The 20,939-nt window shown below is 40.6% G+C and overlaps 5 gene segments (V, D, J or C); all 5 read right to left on the reverse strand.

Annotated features, from left to right (window-relative positions):
- Positions 1-2,042: 2,042 nt before the first annotated feature.
- On the reverse strand, positions 2,043-5,938 carry LOC115825277 (Ig kappa chain V region 3547-like). The segment is given in 2 exon segments: positions 2,043-2,380; positions 5,887-5,938. Coding segments are annotated over 2 exon segments (390 nt in total).
- A 4,233-nt stretch (positions 5,939-10,171) lies between these two features.
- LOC115825498 (immunoglobulin kappa variable 6-21-like) lies at positions 10,172-10,693 on the reverse strand. The segment is given in 2 exon segments: positions 10,172-10,506; positions 10,639-10,693. Coding segments are annotated over 2 exon segments (384 nt in total).
- Positions 10,694-12,552: 1,859 nt separating this feature from the next.
- LOC115825499 (immunoglobulin kappa variable 4-1-like) lies at positions 12,553-13,296 on the reverse strand. The segment is given in 3 exon segments: positions 12,553-12,566; positions 12,801-13,136; positions 13,248-13,296. Coding segments are annotated over 3 exon segments (399 nt in total).
- Positions 13,297-14,969: 1,673 nt separating this feature from the next.
- LOC115825500 (Ig kappa chain V region 3381-like) lies at positions 14,970-15,525 on the reverse strand. The segment is given in 2 exon segments: positions 14,970-15,307; positions 15,477-15,525. Coding segments are annotated over 2 exon segments (387 nt in total).
- Positions 15,526-20,007: 4,482 nt separating this feature from the next.
- Positions 20,008-20,691, reverse strand: LOC115825504 (immunoglobulin kappa variable 6D-21-like). The segment is given in 2 exon segments: positions 20,008-20,333; positions 20,643-20,691. Coding segments are annotated over 2 exon segments (375 nt in total).
- Between the last annotated feature and the right edge of the window lie 248 nt (positions 20,692-20,939).

Raw genomic sequence — 20,939 nt, forward strand, 5'->3', positions numbered from 1 at the left:
TGGTTTATCTTGTCTACATTCATGATAGAGGTGATACATCTCTAACCATGTTCACTGTTCTCTTTGCTGATGTTGTTGGTCTGCTATTGTCACAGAAGAAGTCCATTACAGGTGGACCCCGACTTATGACAAACCAGTCTTTGAAAATTAGTCGAAAATACATTTAACACAGTATATCTAACCTACTGAACATCATAGCTTAGCCTGGCCTACCTTAAACGTGTTCAGAAACACTGGTAACACAGGACACTGTAGAGTATCAGTTATTCACCCTCACTGCCGCTGCCCAGCATCACGAGAGAGTATCATTCCTCATATTGCTAGTCCCGGGAAAAGATCAAAATTCAAAATTTGAAGTACAGTTTCTACAGAATGCTTATCACTTTCACATCATCGTCAAGTCAGAAAATCCGAAGTCGAACCATTGAAAGTCAGGGATCAACTGTACATTAATTAAAGCGGAATTTGCTAATATCTAACTGTTACATCTCCAACCATTTCTAGTAATTCAGTAGAGTGATTCAGAGAAAAACTGTACTGACACACAGACCTCATGGAAGGATCATTTAAAAGTTTCAGCTCTCTATGAAACAGGAATATTTCCAACTCTTGTTGAAAACCAAATCATCATAGTAATCAAATGATGAATGTTGCAGGTTTAAGGATTTCCTGCTTTAAAAAGAGTTAACTTTTGTTACTTTAACATCTCTTGATAGATGATACCACTGTAAAATCCTCAAATAAAAGGTGAAACCCGGACAAATTCAAACCATATTTACTAACCTACGTGATAGTCTGATAGGGAGTGTGTGAACAACTCTTCCCACTCTCTCAACATCCTTGTATGAAGTGTCGTTTAGCAATGCACTTAACCCCCAGTTGCTCCCCGGGCACAAGTGTGCTGTGTGTGTGTATGCTCTTTACCGGGTGTATGGGATGGGTTAAAGGCGGAGGTCAAATTCACACACACACACTGTGAGCTATGTGATCCGTTATTTCTTTAAGTTTATTAGACAAGTTTGGAGTCAGTAGCCCACTTATACATGCCGTATGATCTGATTTTTTCAACATCAGCGAGTTCAGTGGAGCACAGTAGTTGGGAGTGGTGAACTGGATAGTGCTCCATGTTGCTAGTCACAGGGTATCGAGTGAACTCAGTAATACGCTGATATTCTCCGTGTTAGTTTGACGCAGAGCACATGTGAGGCCATTGACCGACCTTCTAAAATATATGTGTGTGTATTTTTCAGGTGAGCTGGTGAACATTTGAGTGAAATAACTTGGCGATTCTTATTTTGTGCTTACCGTTTTAAATCTACGTTGAATGTTATAAGCTTTCTAGAAGTTGCCATATGGGTTAGCACACTAATTCTCAGTTTGGCGGCTAGTGCGAATGTGGTATGAATGAGAAGAACAGGTAGTGTGAATGGACATTTCAGTGAATGAAAACGTGACTAAATGTGTGTGTGTGTGTGTGTGTGTGTCTGTTTAAAGTTAATGAAAAAAAAAAAAACATACTGAATGTGAACAGAAGAAGTGAACTCAGTAATATGCTGATATTATCCATGTTAGTTTGATGCAAAGCACATGTGAAGCCATTGATGGACCTTATAAGATATAGCTGTGTGTATTTTTCAGACAATTATTAAACAATTAAATGTTTGGCTCCAGTACAACCATTGGCATTGTGTCTGAGTCTGTTACATGTATGTGTGTGTGTGTGTGTGTGTGTGTGTGTGTGTGTGTGTGTGTGTGTGTCATTAGCCTTTGTCATTGTCCCCTCCTCTCAGGCACACGCTGGTTAGACTATAGTCTTAATCAATATTTATGACTGTTTCAATATTCCATCAGGTGTTGTACAAATTAAATTATTATAATTATAATTATAATGAGTGTAGAGTGTAGTGTGTGATTCCTCTCCTCCACAGAGTGTGTCATTGTGCTGTATCACATCCTCCCCCTCAGCACCTGCAGTAGGTCCCAGCTGCAGCAGTGCAGTCTCTGTGCAGTCTGACTGAGGGAGGTTTTTGTACGGCTCTATATCACTGTGTGAACAGACGTTGACTGTTAATGTAATGGTGACTCTGACAGTAATAATCTCCTGCATCTTCAGTCTGAACTCCTCTGATGGTCAGAGTGAAGTCAGTCCCAGATCCACTGCCACTGAAACGATTTGGAATTCCTGACTGTAACTTATTGGCTGAGTAAATGAGGAGTTTAGGAGCCTGTCCAGGTTTGTGTTGGTACCAGTGCAGGTAGTGACCATAGGAACTGTGGTAATACACTGCAGGACTGGTTTTACAGTTAACAGTGACTGTGTCTCCTGGAAGAGCAGATTTCACTTGAGGAGTCTGAGTCACAGTCACCTGTCCTCTGGACTCTGAAAATACAAATAAAACAAAACTGCATCAGGAAACATGTAAAGCGGAAATTTCTTTCAAGCACATAACTTCATGGAAAAACAACTACAAAAAAGGCAAAAACAGAAAATGTCTCTTTAGATTAGATTAGATTAGATTAGATTCAACTTTATTGTCATTGTGCAGAGTACAGGTACAAAGCCAATGAAATGCAGTAGCATCTAACCAGAAGTGCAAAAGCATAGCATTATTTACAGGTAAGTGCAGGTAGTGAGTAAGTAGATAGTGTATCTACAGTATATACAGTATTATAGACAGAGGAGATACAGTATGTACAGCATATAAGACGATGGTGTGAAATATACAGGTATGTACATGTATATATATATTAATGGTGATCAGCACAGCGGTGAAGCTGACAGAGAAGACACAGGAGTGTATATGTATAGGCTGAATAGATATATTAGACAATTATATACAGTATGTTTATGTACAGTTTTAAATAGGGTACTCAGAACAGCATGAGCGGAAGCCAGTGCAAAAGGAGCAGAAAAACAGTGCATATAGTACAGAGATAGTGCAGTGGAGTGCAAATGCTGTGGTGTGGAGTTCAGCGCTGAGGTGTGGAGTTCAGCAGAGTCACAGCCTCATGGAAGAATCTCTTCCTGAGCCGGCTGGTGGGGGAGCGGAGGCTCTTGTAACGCCTGCCAGATGGGAGGAGGGTAAAGAGTCCGTGGTGAGGGTGGGATGCATCCTTGATGATGCTTTTCGCCCGACCCAGGCAGCGTTTGATGTAAGTGTTCTCGATGGTGGGCAGTTTGGTGCCGGTGATCCGTTGGGCAGTTTTCACCACCCGCTGGAGTGCTTTGCGGTCTGCTGCGGAGCAGTTGCCATACCACACTGAGATGCAGTTGGTGAGTATGCTCTCAATGGTACAGCGGTAAAAGCTCACCAGTATCTTGGAGCACAGATGAGCTTTCTTAAGGCTCCGCAGGAAGTAAAGCCGCTGTTGTGCCTTTTTGATGAGGGTGGAGGAGTTCAGGGACCAGGTGAGATTGTCAGAGATGTGGACGCCCAGGAGTTTGAAGCTAGGTACATGCTCCACTACAGCTCCGTTGATGTAGATGGGGGCGTGTACTTTGCTCCTAGCACGCCTGAAGTCCACAATGATCTCCTTGGTCTTCTGAGCGTTAAGGGCAAGGTTGTTGTCTGCGCACCACGCAGCCAGGTGCTCGACCTCGTCCCTGTAGGCCGTCTCGTCGTCCTCTCTGATCAGGCCTACCACCGTGGTGTCATCTGCGAACTTGATTATGGTGTTGGAACCATGCACAGGGACGCAGTCGTAGGTGAAGAGGGAGCACAGGAGAGGGCTCAGCACACAGCCTTGTGGCACGCCGGTGCTCAGAGTGAGAGTGGAAGAGATGAGGTAGTCTAACTTAACAGACTGGGGTCTGTTAGTCAGAAAGTCCAGAGTCCAGTTGCGCAGTGATGTGCTAATGAAGTCAATGAACAGCATTCTGACATAGGAGTTGGGACTGTCTAGGTGGGTCAGGGCAGAATGGAGTGCCATGGAGACGGCGTCCTCTGCTGACCTGTTGGTTCGGTAGGCGAACTGGAGGGGATCCAAGGTAGAGGGCAGACAGGATTTGAGATGCATTAGAACCAGTCTCTCAAAGCACTTTGCAATGATGGGGGTGAGTGCAACTGGTCGGAATTCATTCAAGGCCGTAGCAGTGGAGTGCTTTGGCACCGGCACGATGGTGGCAGTCTTGAAGCTTGTGGGGACAACTTCCTGGGCCAGGGACAGATTGAAAATGTCCGTGAAGACCCCAGCCAGTTGCCCTGCACAGACTCTGAGCACACGGCCAGGTATTCCATCAGGACCAGCTGCTTTCCGTGCATTCACCCTGCTCAGGGTGGCGCAGACATCAGAGCTGGAAAATGAGAGAGGCGGTTCACCAGGGGGGAGATCCACTTTGAGGGTGACCTCCTTGTTTTCCCGATCAAAGCAAGCGTAGAAGTGGTTGAGCTCGTCGGGTAGGGAGGCTGAGCTGGATGGGGGCACAATACTGGGTGGTTTGTAGTCAGTGATGTTCTGTATGCCCTGCCACATGCGCCGGGGGTCCGAGGAGTTGAAGTGCTCCTCGATCCTCTGTTTATACTGGTGTTTCGCTTTGGAGATTCCCCTCCTCAGGTTGGCCCTGGCTGAGCTGTAAGCCTCCCGGTCACCAGACCTGAAGGCTGCATCTCTGGCTTTGAGCAGAAGGCGAACCTCTCTGTTCATCCAGGGCTTCTGATTGGGGAAAGCCTTTATTTGTTTTAGCGTTGTTACTCTGTCCACACACTTGTTGATGTAGTCCAAGACAGAGTTCGTATATGTATCAATATCAGTCTGAGAGTTTGTGGTGGCAAGGGTAGCAAACACACTCCAGTCTGTGTGCTGGAACTGGTTCTGAAGATCAGAGTCTGCATCTTCAGACCAGATCTTGATGGTCCTCATTGTGGGTTTCACACGTTTAATGACCGGGCTATATCTGGGAAGCAGGAACAATGAGAGATGATCAGACTGTCCCAGGTGGGGGAGGGGAGTGGCTTTGTAGGCGTCAGCCACATTGGTGTATACATGATCCAAGGTTTTATGTCCTCTTGTTATGCATGAGACATTTTGATGGAATCTTGGAAGCACAGTACGCAGATTGCAGTGATTGAAGTCCCCAGCAACAATAAAGGCCCCGTCTGGATGCAGTGATTGTAGCTTGCTAATAGTGGCACTGAGGTCTTTCATGGCTACTTTAGCGTTAGCATCCGGAGGTATGTAAACTGCAGCAGCAATGATGCAAGAGAACTCACGAGGTAGATAGAAGGGTCTGCACTTAATAATCAGGTATTCCAGATCAGCAGAGCAATAAGTGTCAGCAATGGTAGAGTCAGTGCACCATGATTTATACACATAGATGCATAAACCACCACCCCTGCTTTTACCTGTTGCTACTGCAGCTCTGTCAGCCCTGAAGACTGTGCGCCCCTCAAGTTCCACCACGTTGTTTGGGACATCATTGTTAAGCCATGTTTCCGTGAAAAACATGAGGTTACAGTCCATGAGCCTTTTCTGTGTTTGGGTCCAAGTCCTTAGTTCGTCCAGCTTGTTTGCTAGAGACCGTACATTGGCGAGGAAGATGCTAGGTAGCGCTTGCCGGTGCGGATTTAGCCTTAGCCTGTCACGCAGACCTCCACGCTTCCCTCGTCTTTGTTTACGGTCTCTACGCCGCCGCCGGACTCTTCCGGTCGGGGTGAGTTGTCCGACAGACCGTGGTGTCCTTTCCAACTCCGGTGGAAGTTCGTCGAAGTTGAATGGAAAGTCCAAAACTATGTTGGTGCACCGATTGTTGATATCAAGAAGAGCCTGTTTACTGTATGTAAAGTTCGCGTAGCTGAAACGGGCGAACACGTAATAGACAACCAGATAAATTAACACTATTTTGCTAAATCTGGTGAGACACTGAGTCTCGCGTTGTGCACGCGCCGCCTATATTAATACAGCACAAAAGTGTCCAGATGAAGATGGTGATGAAAGTCATGGTGTCTGTGGGTTAAGTTAGTGAGACAGACAGCTCTTAGTCATCAAGTGTTAAACTCACAGGGCTATAAACACTCCCAGAGCACTGAAGCATGTGCTGCCAATGCAAAGTCTCCTCTCTCTATGGAAATGATCTTCTTGGGTAAACTGGGCGCTTGTGATTAATGAGTGCTGTGAACATAGAATTGGTGCTGAATGGAAATGTTCCCCGTTGCATCACAATCAAAATATTTTCATATTATTTCCTTTGCAAATTTCTGACCTTAGTTACACATATTTTCACAACTTTTTTTTTTAAACTGATTTAATTTCTATCTATTTTGTACTCTATATTTTATATGATGACCCATATTCAACCAGTCTGTATCACTGTAACTGTGCTCTGTGCTCTCTGTCCCCCTCTACTGGTCATTGTATTATAAATTTGTACATTCACTTCCCTGTTTTTGGTCAGTGTATCAGTAGTTCCACATGTGTTTGGTTAATATTATCTTTTTCTGTCCAGTATATATACTTTTAGTTTTCCCTTCTTTGTTTGAGTGGAGGTGTGTTGTCAATGTTTTGTTAACCAGAAATTGGAGTCCTGAAACCTGTCCAGAAGTCTTCATTTTGGCCTGTTTATTTCTAATACAGTCTCAGCCAATCTGCACATGTCAAGAACTTCCTTCAGTCTGTGACAATCACTAAATGTATGCCTATCTTTCAAGGAGATAAAAATCAGCGTTGGGCTGTAAACCTTGTAATTCCATTGTGTTGTCACTCATTAAATCTATGGACAGATTATTGTCAAGATTTCAGATTGATAATATCAATCTGAAATATTGACATGATACTATCACTTTTCACCAGAGACAAACATGACATGTAATGTGTTAAACAGAAAATGCTGCAAAATTCAACTAAAAAACACAAACAGATTTGACTCTGTTATCCAGGTCTCTGTTTCTGTCTTCCTTTTTTTTTTTTTTTTTTTTTTTTTTTTTTTTTTACCTGTGAAACGGGATCAGAGAGACAATGGTGATTGCTTTCACAGTGAATCTGGCTTTCCATTTGGGCTGTTTGAAGTACAGTGATGTGTCTTGGCTGATGATTGGCTGATGTCTCCCTCATCTGATTTGTAGGGTAGCAGCTGGAGGTGGATCAGAGATGTCAACATTTATATTAGAGTGGTAGTGTAAATAAAGATAAGGTATATTAGAGTGTTATTGTAAATAAAGATAAGGTATATTAGAGTGGTATTGTAAATAAAGATAAGGTATATTAGAGTGGTAGTGTAAATAAAGATAAGGTATATTAGAGTGGTAGTGTATATAAAGATAAGGTATATTAGAGTGGTAGTGTAAATAAAGATAAGGTATATTAGAGTGGTAGTGTAAATAAAGATAAGGTATATTAGAGTGGTAGTGTAAATAAAGATAAAGTATATTAGAGTGGTAGTGTAAATAAAGATAAGGTATATTAGAGTGGTAGTGTAAATAAAGATAAGGTATATTAGAGTGGTAGCGTAAATAAAGATAAGGTATATTAGAGTGGTAGTGTAAATAAAGATAAGGTATATTAGAGTGGTAGCGTAAATAAAGATAAGGTATATTAGAGTGGGAGTGTAAATAAAGATAAGGTATATTAGAGTGGTAGTGTAAGTAAAGATAAGGTATATTAGAGTGGTAGTGTAAATAAAGATAAGGTATATTAGAGTGGTAGTGTAAATAAAGATAAGGTATATTAGAGTGGTAGTGTAAATAAAGATAAGGTATATTAGAGTGGTAGTGTGACAGGTGTCAGAGAGAAAAGAAGGATGCCCAAGGTGTGTTGGTGTAATGACCTTGTCGCCTCCCCTCGCTGGTTCTACTATTCAGTGTTCAGTGTCACCAATCTACTGATCACCAGTCACACTTCACCGTCATCATCTGCACCTGTTTGTGTTTGTTCATTGTGTTTGTTCCACCCCTTTCTAATGAGCCTGTTTGTATAAATATCACATCCCTAACTATCACCCTTTGTGAAGTCTTAACTATGACATAGCCCTGTCTGTTTGAGAAAATGTACCTGTTTCACGACCTTTCACAGAATAACCTTTAGTCATGGTTTACGTCATGTAAAAGGAGTCTGACAGATAACAGTATTAATCAGGTATCTTCTGTAGGGGCAGCTGACATCTCATCTCTGGTCTTCAAGGCTGTTCATCCCTCAGTTCCAGGTTGTCTGTGTGAGGATGAACTATTTTACACAAAGTTAATGATAAGGGGATTTCTGAGTTCTGTTAGCTGTACAGGGGTCATCTCTGTGTCACACACAGGGACATAACTCACTGTTTCAGATAAAAGTGTCCTCCATCAGCACTCCTGCACAGACACCTTAAAACAATACAGAGCACAGTATGCAAATTATGACAAACCCATAAACATCATTTGTATGTCACATAAGGTGAACTCTGTGACCCTAAAATGGTCCTAATGCTTCCCCATAAGCTCTAACTTAGTGCTGGGGAGTTGGTCATGTTATATTCTGTACATGTATATAGTATATGTTCTATACTGTATATGTATATGTATAGTATAGGTTATATACCACATACTTCTAACACAAGGATGAGGATATTCTAGGGTATTCTATGGCTAACAACTACTGCAAGAAAACACTTAAAAAATTATACTGATGATAAGATTACACATATGAATGAAGGACACATTGGTCAAGACAAATCATCTTTATTAATCACAGTGTAAAGTGACAAGTCAATGAGGGGTCAGGTCCATCAATGTTTCCACCTCTTCAGATTAATGGGGCCTCATTGGCTCTGTTCTGGTTTTGGTCCAGAGTTCTGCAGACACACACTGACACCTTCTCTCTCTCCTTATTGTTCATATGTGTCTTTTAGACTGGATTTGAGTATGGCTTGACCCTTTCATGTGAATCCTTCCAGAAGCGTTATATACTTAAGAAAGACTATGTGCACCCTAAAAAGATAACACAGAACTTAAAAAGCTAACACATATGTTAAAAAAATAAAAAAAATAAAGGGGGAAAAAAGTATGTTGTTAGTTGAGGTTGTGTCTGGGACCTTACTCCTGATACATATCCATATTTGGATCTAAATCTCACCTTCTCCTGGCCACACAATTATTTTAAGTTATTAAGAATGATGCACTGTAAAATGCACAAATGCTGTAAGAGAGTTTTAAAATGAAACTGTGCTGTTTACATGAGCTTGGTGCCATGTCTTGTGAAACTGAGCAAGAAACAGTTTAACCCGGAAAGTTGAAGAAGTGTAGAAAAAGACAAAAGGTAATCTGCAGAGGAATTTATAATTTCTCTCCACTTTCATCTCCTCACCAGACCAGCTCTCCCTCAACCTCTTATTAAACCTCATCATACAGATATAAATTCACTCACTCATGTTAAATGACTCATCAGAGAAACATAACATTTCATTAAGCTCCTGTGAGACCCTGGGATGGAGTAGATGCTGTTACAGTCTTAATAATAGTGTAATAACATTGTTATTAAGAGAACACAGGGAGTCTGTCTGTGCTCTGAGTTCTCCAGTACTCTGACTGAGGATTTGTTTGGGCTGGACTGGATGTAAAATACTGTAAACATACTTTGTTGTCAATATGAATTTGACATGTTGAGTATGGTTGTGGGGCACTATGGTGACGCAGTGGGTAGCGCTGTCACCTCACAGCAACAAGGTCTCAGGTTCAATTCCCGGCCGGGTGGCCAGGGTCCTTTCTGTGTGGTGTTTCCATGTTCTCCCAGTGTTTGCGTGGGTTTCTTCTGGGAGCTCTGGTTTCTTCCCACAGTCCAAAGACATGCAGTTTAGGTGAATTGGAGACGCTAAATTGCCCCTAAGCATGTGTGCGTGATTGTGTTTGTCTGTGTGTATGCCCTGTGATCGACTGGCGACCTGTCCAGGGTCTTTGCCCGCCTTTCACTGGCATAGGCTCCAGCACGCTCCACGACCCTAATCAGGAGTGAGTGACTATGGTTATGTGGCAGTGGTGTAATCCAGTGCATTGTGTGTTGTTGTGTTTCAGTGTTTCATCATGTATATTTACAATTATGGAATCATTATATTCACTATAGACTTAGTGTAGTGTGTGACTGCTCTCCTCAACAGAGTGTGTCATTGTGCTGTATCACATCCTCCCCCTCAGCACCTGCAGTAGGTCCCAGCTGCAGCAGTGCAGTCTCTGTGCAGTCTGACTGAGGGAGGTTTTTGTACAGCTCTATATCACTGTGTGAACACCCAGTTATTACTGATGTAATGTTGACTCTGACAGTAATAATTTCCTGCATCTTCAGTCTGGACTCCTCTGATGGTCAGAGTGAAGTCAGTGCCAGATCCACTGCCACTGAAACGATTTGGAATTCCTGACTGTAACTGGTTAGCATATTTAATGAGGAGTTTAGGAGTCTGTCCAGGTTTCTGTTGGTACCAGTGCAGGCGGTGACCATTGCTATCAGTGTACACTGCAGGACTGGTTTTACAATTGATAGTGACTGTGTCTCCTGAAAGAGCTGATTTCACTTCAGGAGTCTGAGTCACAGTCACTTGTCCTCTGGACTCTGAAATACAAATAACATAGAACTCATTAGGAAACATAAAAACGGTAAGAAGTTTTCAAGCACACAGCTTCATGGAAAACAACAGAAAATAAATGAATTAATTGATTAAAAAAAATATATTTTCCCACTTACCTTTAACACAGCACAACAGTGTCCAGATGAAGATGGTAATGAAAGTCATGGTGTCTGTGGGTTAAGTTAGTGGGGCAGGCAGCTCTCAGTCATCAAGCCTTAAACTCACAGGACTATAAACACTCCCAGAGCACTGAAGCATGTGCTGCCAATGCAAAGTCTCCTCTCTCTATGGAAATGATCTTTCTTCCAGCACCACAGAGTTTTATGTTATTACATTGATTACAGTTTACTAACATACATTTTACTTGCACTATCCCTGTCTGTCACTGTTCTAGATTAAACCGAAGAGCTCTAAAAATAAAGTTTTCCTATGTCTAATAAACATTCCTTTGAAAATGTGGTGTTGTCATTTTTTAAGTTGTCTGTTCTTTGAGTAATGTGTTTTCATGGAGTCAAAGAAAGATATCAGCACAGACTCTTAATGTCTTGATTTACACTAGAGATTGTATGAAAACGATGAAGTTTGAAAAATGTCTTTGTTCAAGCATAACTGAACACCGTCCTCACCTGTGACTAACTTACTTTAAATGTTAGTTTGTCCTAATCAGTGGACACTTATCATAATGTCTGAGACAAAACAAATCTCACTCAAGAAAGTTGGTAAAAAAATATTAAAGACTTTCAGCTTTTTATTTTCACAGAGGGAAATGAAACACTGGTTAGGTTTTCATTTGATTTACATCACGTATGTTTTAATGTTCCTGTTGCTTCTAGTATATTCTATTGTTTCTAACACACTGACATGACAGAAATACTGTAATAACAGTGCACTGTAATTAAAATTGCCATGTGGATTAACAGTAAAGTACTGGCAGCAGGGTTGCCAGTATTTTACTGTTAATTTTACAGTTCTCCTACTGTAATCGACTTTACAGTATGTTACTGTAATAATATCATGTGCTGAATTACAGATGTGCTTGATTTTACAGTAGACGACTGGCAGCAGGATTGCCAGTACATCACCGTTTTTCTCTACAGTTTTCTTACTGTAAACTTAATTTACAGTTTAGTACCGTTATAATACCATGTACTGAAACACAGTACAGGTCTGATGAGCTGGATGTCATTCCCTCCTTTACTATCATGCGTAACTTTACACTTACGCACGGACACAGATGACTGTAAACTACACAACAACAGCATAACCATGGGGAGCACACCTGCAGCTGCTGTGTCATTTGTCAAATCCTTCAGCCATAATGCCTTCACACACGTCCCAAACAAAAGAGTGGCTACATGCAAGGTGTGTGGAATCAAAATAAAGGATGCTGGATCAACCACATCAAATTTTATCAGGCAGCTCAAAATACACTCAGATAGGTCAGTCAGTCACTTGGTAATGTGAAAGACAAGTTAAGGTTAATGCCTATGGACGCTTAGCAAACATGTTAGCCCAGCATCAGCTATCTAACATTAACTTGTTACTAGCCTTGTAGCTAAGGGAGGTTAACTTGACTAGATTGGTGTTTGCTGAATATTTTGAAAAGATGAGTGAACATTGCAAAACACTGTTATTTACTTTTTACAGGAAAGCATTCACTGTGCGTTTTTCTCATTCTGCATTGCAATAGCCTGTTTAAAGTGATCATATACCGACAACAACAACTAATCAGTGCTGGTACTGTATGCTAATAGATAAAGGAGTGATGATACTACAGTGCATGCTTTGAATTCCTTAGATATAGCAACGCAGTGTTCTAATCAGACTGGAAGGAATGCAGCAGATGATAGAATGTTCATTATAACCAGAGGAGACTTCAGACTTGACTTGGACTCGTGACCAAAGGCTAGAGACTTGACTTGACTCTAGCTCAAAGACTTGGATGTACAAAAAATGACTTCTGAGAATCTCTAGTGTGTGTGTGTGTGTGTGTGTGTGTGTGTGTGTGTGTGTTTGTGTGACAGAAATGCTCATGTTCCAAAAGCTGTACCAAACAGAGTAATATTCATAATTATATTCATATTACATCATGTGTATTTATAGTTATGGAACTATATAGTGTGCGTAGAGCTAGTGTAGTGTGTGATTCTTCTCCTCCACAGAGTGTGTCATTGTGCTGTATCACATCCTCCCCCTCAGCACCTGCAGTAGGTCCCAGCTGCAGCAGTGCAGTCTCTGTGCAGTCTGACTGAGGGAGGTTTTTGTATGGCTCTATAACACTGTGTGAACACTCCTTTTCCACTGATAGCATGGTAACTCTGACAGTAATAATCTCCTGCATCTTCAGTCTGGACTCCTGTGATGGTCAGAGTGAAGTCAGTCCCAGATCCACTGCCACTGAAACGATTTGGAATTCCTGACTGTAACTTATTGGCCAAGTAAATGAGGAGTTTAGGAGCCTGTCCAGGTTTCTGTTGGTACCAGTTCAGGTGGTGACCACTGGAACTGTGGTAATGCACTGCAGGACTGGTTTTACAATTAATAGTGACTGTGTCTCCTTGAAGAGCAGATTTCACTTCAGGAGTCTGAGTCACAGTCACCTGTCCATTGGACTCTAAAATCAAACAAACAAAAATGTAAACAAACAAATAACTGAATGTAGTCACATTTTCTTTTTTTCAGCCTTTTTTCAGAATATGAATGAAATAAGAAAAAAAAATCTTACCGTGAAAACAGAGAGTCAGTGCCCAGATGAAGATGGTGATGAAAGTCATGGTGTCTGTGGGTTAAGTTAGTGGGGCAGGCAGCTCTCAGTCATCAAGTGTTAAACTCACAGGGCTATAAACACTCCCAGAGCACTGAAACATGTGCTGCCAATGCAAAGTCTCCTCTTGTTATGGAAATGATCTTCCTGGGTATGTTGGAACATCGTAATCAAAGTGTACTGTGAACATAGAAGTGTAGTGTTAGACTCTGGAATAGAACCAACAGAGGAGTGATCTTTACATCGGTCTAGTCTTTTAAAGCCAATATTCATGGCCTGATAGAACCATTTCTCATATTCATCTTACCTTTAAACTTCCCTCCTTACGTAAATTTGAATAGGTGGACTTGTTGATATTTATAAGTATTCATTTAAGAAATGCATCCAAACTTGATATCTCACAGAAATCACTAAGAAAAAGATGCTTATCTGAACTACATATCAGATGACTCAAACTGATTTCTGCTTAAAATGCAAATATGAATCCATAATATTTTACACATTTATCAGACAGACTGTGTTGAGTCCTTGACCACATCCATACCCAGCAAACAATCCTTACATCCATCTTAAGAGAACATTTTCTTGTCTTAACACTCGGAAATAATTATAGATTAATGGGTGTCTCTTTGTTCTCTTGAAATGAGTCATTCAGAAAAATGCAGCACAAGTGCCACCTGCAGGACTCATAGCAAATTACAGGTTACTGATTACAATTACAGATTCATTTTTCTGAAATCTTTTCCAGGAGGAAAAAATGTCAGACTCTTCATGAAGATCCTAAAATGTGACTTGACTTTGGTGACAGGGTGAAACACCCAGTGTAACACACAGATGTATGCATTCTATATCTTCTATATGACAAGTGACAGATTTTCTCTCTTGGACAATGAAACTATCAGTATTTTTTTCCACACTACCATTCCAGTTGGTGTACTGTCTAAGAGACTTCATCATTTCAAACATGTTTCAGATTATTCACAGTGAATTTCTCATTCATATTATTTCACAGTGAGATGTTTTTCAGTCTGGTTGCAGTATATGAGATGTAAAATGAGAAGGGTCTCAAGTTTGTTTTCAGGATGTCTGAGATGTTGTTTATTTGTTTTGTTTTGTTTTGTTTCAGGACTAATCACTGAACATTTACATTAATAAGGACAGCTGGGGACTTTTCTCATCTTCATTTCTGACTGTACTGCTGCCATGTGTTATCAGAAGAGTAGAGCATTCCTTTTTCTGTTTTACTTTTCTTTAGACTAGTGCTTGTGTCCTGAAAGTTTGTTAAAATATGGTGAGACATTTTGTGTGTGTGTTGGCCAGTAATAAAGGGCTTAGAGAACAGTGACCATTAAAACAAGACATTGTAAGAATGTTCCAGACACAGTCAGTATCAGTGAGTAGAAAGCCTAATTTATGAGTCTTTTTTCTTCAGTATGTGAAAAGTGAAGTATATGCCTATAGAGAAGAAAACTGTAAATATGTATAACCATTTGTATACAAGATCATGTCAAGATTTACATGATACTTATTTATATTTTCGGTGTTTATCTTTCGTTAGTGTAGCATAATTGTATGTCATTGTGCTATATCACATCCTCCCCCTCAACACCTGCAGTAGGTCACAGCTGCAGCAGTGCAGTCTCTGTGCAGTCTGACTGAGGGAGGTTTTTGTATGGCTCTACATCACTGTGTGAACAGATATTTACCACTGATGCTATGGAAACTCTGACAGTAATAATCTCTTGCATCTTCAGTCTGGACTCCTCTGATGGTCAGAGTGAAGTCAGTCCCAGATCCACTGCCACTGAAACGATTTGGAATTCCTGACAGTAACTGGTTAGCATATTTAATGAGGAGTTTAGGAGCCTGTCCAGGTTTGTGTTGGTACCAGTTCAGACCTTCTTCTCCACCACTCCAGCGGTACACTGCAGGGCTGGTTTTACAGTTAACAGTGATTGTGTCTCCTGGAAGAGCAGATTTCACTTCAGGAGTCTGAGTCACAGTCACCTGTCCTCTGGACTCTGAAATGTAACAAAAATAAAATATTTTACTTTTTAAATTACATTAAATATTCTATGATATACAATATTTAATAACTTAATGTTTGTGTGTCAGGTCTATTTGATTTTTCTTTTAATCATTTGGTCTGCAAAACATTTTGTGTTTTAAAGAGTTAATGTAAAACCTTACCATGAAAACAGAGAGTCAGAGTCCAGATGAAGATGGTGATGAAAGTCATGGTGTCTGTGGGTTAAGTTAGTGGGGCAGACAGCTCTCAGTCATCAAGTGTTAAACTCACAGGGCTATAAACACTCCCAGAGCACTGAAGCATGTGCTGCCAATGCAAAGTCTCCTCTCTCTATGGAAATGATCTCCCTGGGTATGCTAGAGAAATGTAACTAAAGAAAAAATGTGATTAGAAAGTACTGTGAACACAGAAGTGATTGAAACACTCTCTGAGAGAAACAACAGAGGAGTGATGTTTACACAGATCTGCTCGTTTAAAGCCAATAGTTTTGACCTGATAAAAAAGTTTCTTATATTCTTCTTATCTTTTAACTTTCTCTAATACTGCACAACTGGAGGGCACAGCGTTCTATATGTATAATTATCAATGTCAGTAATGCACACACACATAATATCTCATATAGATCACTAACCAAACAATGATTATCCGAGCTACTAACATGATGCAGATTGATTTTTGCCTGAAATATAAATATAAATTCATAATATTTTAAACATTTATCAGACAGACTGTGCTGAGTCCTTGGCTACATCCATGTCCAGAAGACAATCTTTAAATTCCTTTTAAGACAACGTTTCCTTGTCTTCACACTTGAAAATCATTGTAAAATTGAGTGTCTCTTTTTGTTACCTCTGCCAAGGAGAGATAATGTCTTCGTTACGGTTTGTTTGTCTGTCTGTTTGCCAGCAGGATAACAGAAAAACTACTGGGCCGATTCTCGTGAAACGTGGTGGAAAGGTGGAGCATGGGCCAAGGAAGAAACTATTAACTTTTGGTGCGGATCCAAGTCACGGGATGGATCGTAAAAATACTGCAAAACATGACAGCCACCTCAAACATCACTGTAGAAAAAAAATACAGCAAGTATGTAAGAAATAAGCAATGTCTAAATTACCCTTACTGTTTTTTCTAAGTCAATAAGAGCAAAATAAGCCTATTTAAAGGTTATTGTGGGCTTGCATTACATGTGCATAATCATTAATCATTTCTTACAATAAATTACCTTTCACAACCGTACACTCTGACTTTTTGGTTCTAATAGTTTTAGAAATATATCCAGACATATATAGTGGTTGTGGTTGCAGATTTGAAAATCATAGAAGAGTGGACTGTTGGCCTTGGAAGAGGTTTGCGCTCTCCAAGTGTGAAATGTATCATAAAGAAATGTAGCACAAGCACCACCTACAGGACACATAGGAAATTACAGATTCATCTTCTGTACCCAATAAGGAAAAATTTCAGACTCTTCTTCATTAAAAACAGATGGTTTCTATAAAAACAAGGTCCATGGAATTGGTGTCACCAGTGTAACACACAGATGTGTGCATTCTGTATCTTCTCTATGACAATGTGACAGATTTTCTCTCTTATGCAGTGACATTGTCAACGGTTTGTCTTTCTGTCAGGGTGCCTGCATGAACTATCTTCTCTGTGCCCCTGCTGGTCATGATTGGTGTAGCTGTCATTTGTTTTTGGTTTTGTCATGTGCTTTTGTTTGTTTTGGTTTTCCATGTGCCCTGGCCCCGCCCCTCACTTATTGTGTCATTGTGCTCACCTGTCTCTCGTTGAAGTTGTAATTAGTCTGTCTATTTAAACCCTGCCTGTTCTACCTGTTGTTTGTCAGTTCGTACCGCTTTCCCAGTGTGTCGTGCTAGCCTTTTGTTATTCTGATTGTCTTCTGTACTTGACCTCTGCCTGTTTTTTGACTTTGTTTGCCTGTTGGATTTTGCCTCTTCTGCCTGCCTGCCTTGCCCTGCATCTGGTTTTGAAACTTTTGCCTGCCTCTGGAATTTGCCTTTGTCTTCTGATTTTGGATTGTTCACCTTCCTCTGACTGCTCTGTGGTATGACCCCTGCTTGTTTTTTGGATTCTGCTTTTGGTCAAGTGTATTGAAAGACTTTTGCCCGGCAAAATAAACACCCTATTTAATTATCAGTGAGTCTGCAACTGAGTCCCCTGATAACCCTGACACTTTCAAACTACCGTTCCAGTCAGTGTACTGTCTGAGAGCTTTCATCATTTCAAACATGTTTCAGATTATTCACAGTGAATTTCTCATTCATGTTGTTCTATTGGGAGATGTTCTCTCACAGGTGAAAATCAATGTGGTTGCAGTTGTTTTTTTCACAGGTGAAAATCAGTCTTGTTATAGTGTGAGATGTAAAATAGGAAGAGTCTCAAGTTGGGAGGAAAATCTGGTTTTACTTTCACTTAAAGGTTGTTTGTTTGTTTGTTCTGTTTCTTCAGTGTATATTTTATGTAGAGATATGATTGTCTGGCTGGCTGGCTGGCTGGCTGACATAAGCCTCTGTGTAAGTGTCCAATAAATAATATTTCCATCCATAATTATTTTCTCTGTGTGATGTTTGTTTGTTTTGTTTTTAGGACTAATCATTGATCATGTATATCATCAAGGTCTGTTTTGGTTTGTTTGTTTGTTTGCTTGTTTGTTTTTTCTTTTTCTGTAGTTAAAGCATTCCCAGATTCGCTGGAATTATTTTTATTTTCTTTGATTCTATTACGGTTATTTTCTGTAGTTCTGATATTTGTGGTTTTCCAGGTATCTTTTCAATATGAGTGGATGCACCTATGATTACTGGGACTGCAGTGGTTTTTAAATGCCATAGTTTACTGATTTCAATTTCAAGTTCCTTATATTTACTCAGCTTTTCAAAGGTTTTTAGTGAAGTATTATTGTCCGCTGGGACTGTCATATCTATGAGTAGCCATGTATTAGTCTTCAAATTTAAAGTATTCATAGCCTCTATATGATTTCATGCATTAAGTTCACTATTAAGAACTGCTCTAACCCTACAGCCACAATCTTTCCTTATTTTCTCTCTCATCTGGGCGTGTTTTATTCAGTCCCCTCTTTACTCACTCAGAAGTATTTACACGGCTCTTCTGGTTTGAGTTCTCTGATGACTGTATTAACGTCCAGCAGCTTGCCATGTAAGAAGGTGGCCTTAGCACATTTGTCCGGTCCAGACTCTGTCCCTACATCATCAGTAAATCTTTTAACTATGATGAGTAGACTTTCCAGTTCTTGATCATATTTTCCCATAGAACTTTAGGACATCTGTGTAAAATAGTTTATTAATACACTTGTCAGAGATTTTATATCCTTTTCCTGAACCATTGAGACGTTTAGTAAGTGGGATGAGCGCCATACATAAGAGGAGTGGAGAGGATGAATCACTTTGAAAAATGCCACTGTTGATGTCAGCGTTTCCAGCACTTATGTTATTATTTTTACTATTTAAAGTGAGTGTGGTTTTCCAGTTTTTCATGCTTATGGTTATAAAGTGAGGGATAACAGGGGATATCTTTAGCATTTCAATTTGTTTTATTTACTTCCTTTCAAGTGATTTTTGTTCTGTGTATTTTTAAGGACCTCTATGTCTGAATTTTAAATTATTAATTTGTTTGTTCATCTTTGATGGCCATGCTGATTTTTTGCTAATATTTTGTTTATGTAATTTAAGCGAGCAGGGCCAGGCAGGGTGAGCAGGGCCAGGGACAGCAGGGCCACGCAGGGTCAGCGGGGCCAGGGACAGCAGGGCCATGCAGGGTGAGCAGGGCCAGGGACAGCAGGGCCACGCAGGGTGAGCAGGGCCAGGGACAGCAGGGCCACGCAGGGTCAACAGGGCCAGGGACAGCAGGGCCACGCAGGGTGAGCAGGGCCAGGGACAGCAGGGCCACGCAGGGTGAGCAGGGCCAGGGACAGCAGGGCATGGAGACAAAGTCAGTCTGCTGACCTAAGGATGGAGCCACGTCCATGCAGCAAGGCACAAACATCAACCACCCACACAAACAGAAGAGAAACAGGTTAGTAACAGAAAGCGACATGGTCAAGACAAAAACAGAGGAGAGGGAGAGGGAGAGAGAAATATGAGAGGCATCTAAGCCGACAGAAACTAAACTAAACTAAACGATTTGATTTTCCAGGTGCTAAAAAGGCAACAGACAGCCAGTGGAGGGAGACAAAGAGAGGAGTGGCACAAGCATTGTTCATGTTAAAAAGTAAATTAGCTGTCTCCTTATCAGTCCTCTGGAGTGGATGGACTGGATGTGCAGGAGGACATGGTGACTGGTTCTGTAGAATCTGGTATTGACTATGAGAGAAGAGCTGCTTTAGTTTGGGTTCATGTGTGTCCTTCTGTTCTCTTTTTATTGTGTTGTTGCCTCAAGTACAACACTGATGCTATGTCTCTCCCTGGGGCAAGAGTCTTTTTTTTGATATCCATCTAAATGTTGCTTAATATTATCTTTTGTTTTTTGGTTTTGTGTGTGTGTGTGTGTGTGTGAGTGTGTGTGTCTGTGTGTGTGTGTGTGGGTGTGCATACGTGTTCGTGTTTTTGTCCTCTCTGAGCTGTGTCATTCTCTTTCCCCTCAGCACCTGCAGTAGGTCCCAGCTGCAGCAGTGCAGTCTATGTGCAGTCTGACTGAGGGAGGTTTTTGTACGGCTCTATATCACTGTGTGAACACCCAGTTGCCACTTATAAGATGTTGACTCTGACAGTAATAATCACCTGCATCTTCAGTCTGGGCTCTGCTGATGGTCAGAGTGAAGTCAGTCCCAGATCCACTGCCACTGAAACGATTTGGAATTCCTGACTGTAACTGGTTAGCATATTTAATGAGGAGTTTAGGAGCCTGTCCAGGTTTGTGTTGGTACCAGAACAGATAGGTGCCACCATGAACTGCAGGACTGGTTTTACAGTTAACAATAACTGTGTCTCCTGGAAGAGCAGATTTCACTTCAGGAGTCTGAGTCACAGTCACCTGTCCTCTGGACCCTGAAAATACAAATAAAAATAATTTATATATAACAAATAATCAAAACAATAATTTAATGGAAAAAGTACCTAAACACGAACTCAAATATCAGTTCATTTCAATTAATTCATTAATGTACATGTCTGAGAACCTTTTTTGAAATTAACTCTTAAACTGCAATTTAATTATTCTCATAACCAATTGTAGAGCACAAAAATGTCCAAAATTTGAATATTAAATATAAATATTAGTTACATTTTAAAAATCAAGATTTAAATATTTGGTCTGCAAAACATTTCGTGTTTTAAAGAGTTAATGTAAAATCTTACCACAAAAACAGAGAGTCAATGTCCAGATGAAGATGGTGATGAAAGTCATGGTGTCTGTGGGTTAAGTTAGTGGGGCAGTCAGCTCTCAGTCATCAAGTGTTAAACTCACAGGGCTATAAACACTCCCAGAGCACTGAAGCTGCCAATGCAAAGTCTCCTCTCTCTATGGAAATGAGAGAACACATGTAATTAAAGAGTTTTGTGAACACAGACTTCGTTCTGAGTGGAAATGCTCCTTATTACAGTACAATCTGAATATTTTCATATTATTTCCTTCACAACTTTCTGCTTAAACAT

This window comes from Chanos chanos, chromosome 12 (assembly GCF_902362185.1).
Source record: "Chanos chanos chromosome 12, fChaCha1.1, whole genome shotgun sequence".
In the NCBI taxonomy this organism is placed as follows: Eukaryota; Metazoa; Chordata; class Actinopteri; order Gonorynchiformes; family Chanidae; genus Chanos; species Chanos chanos.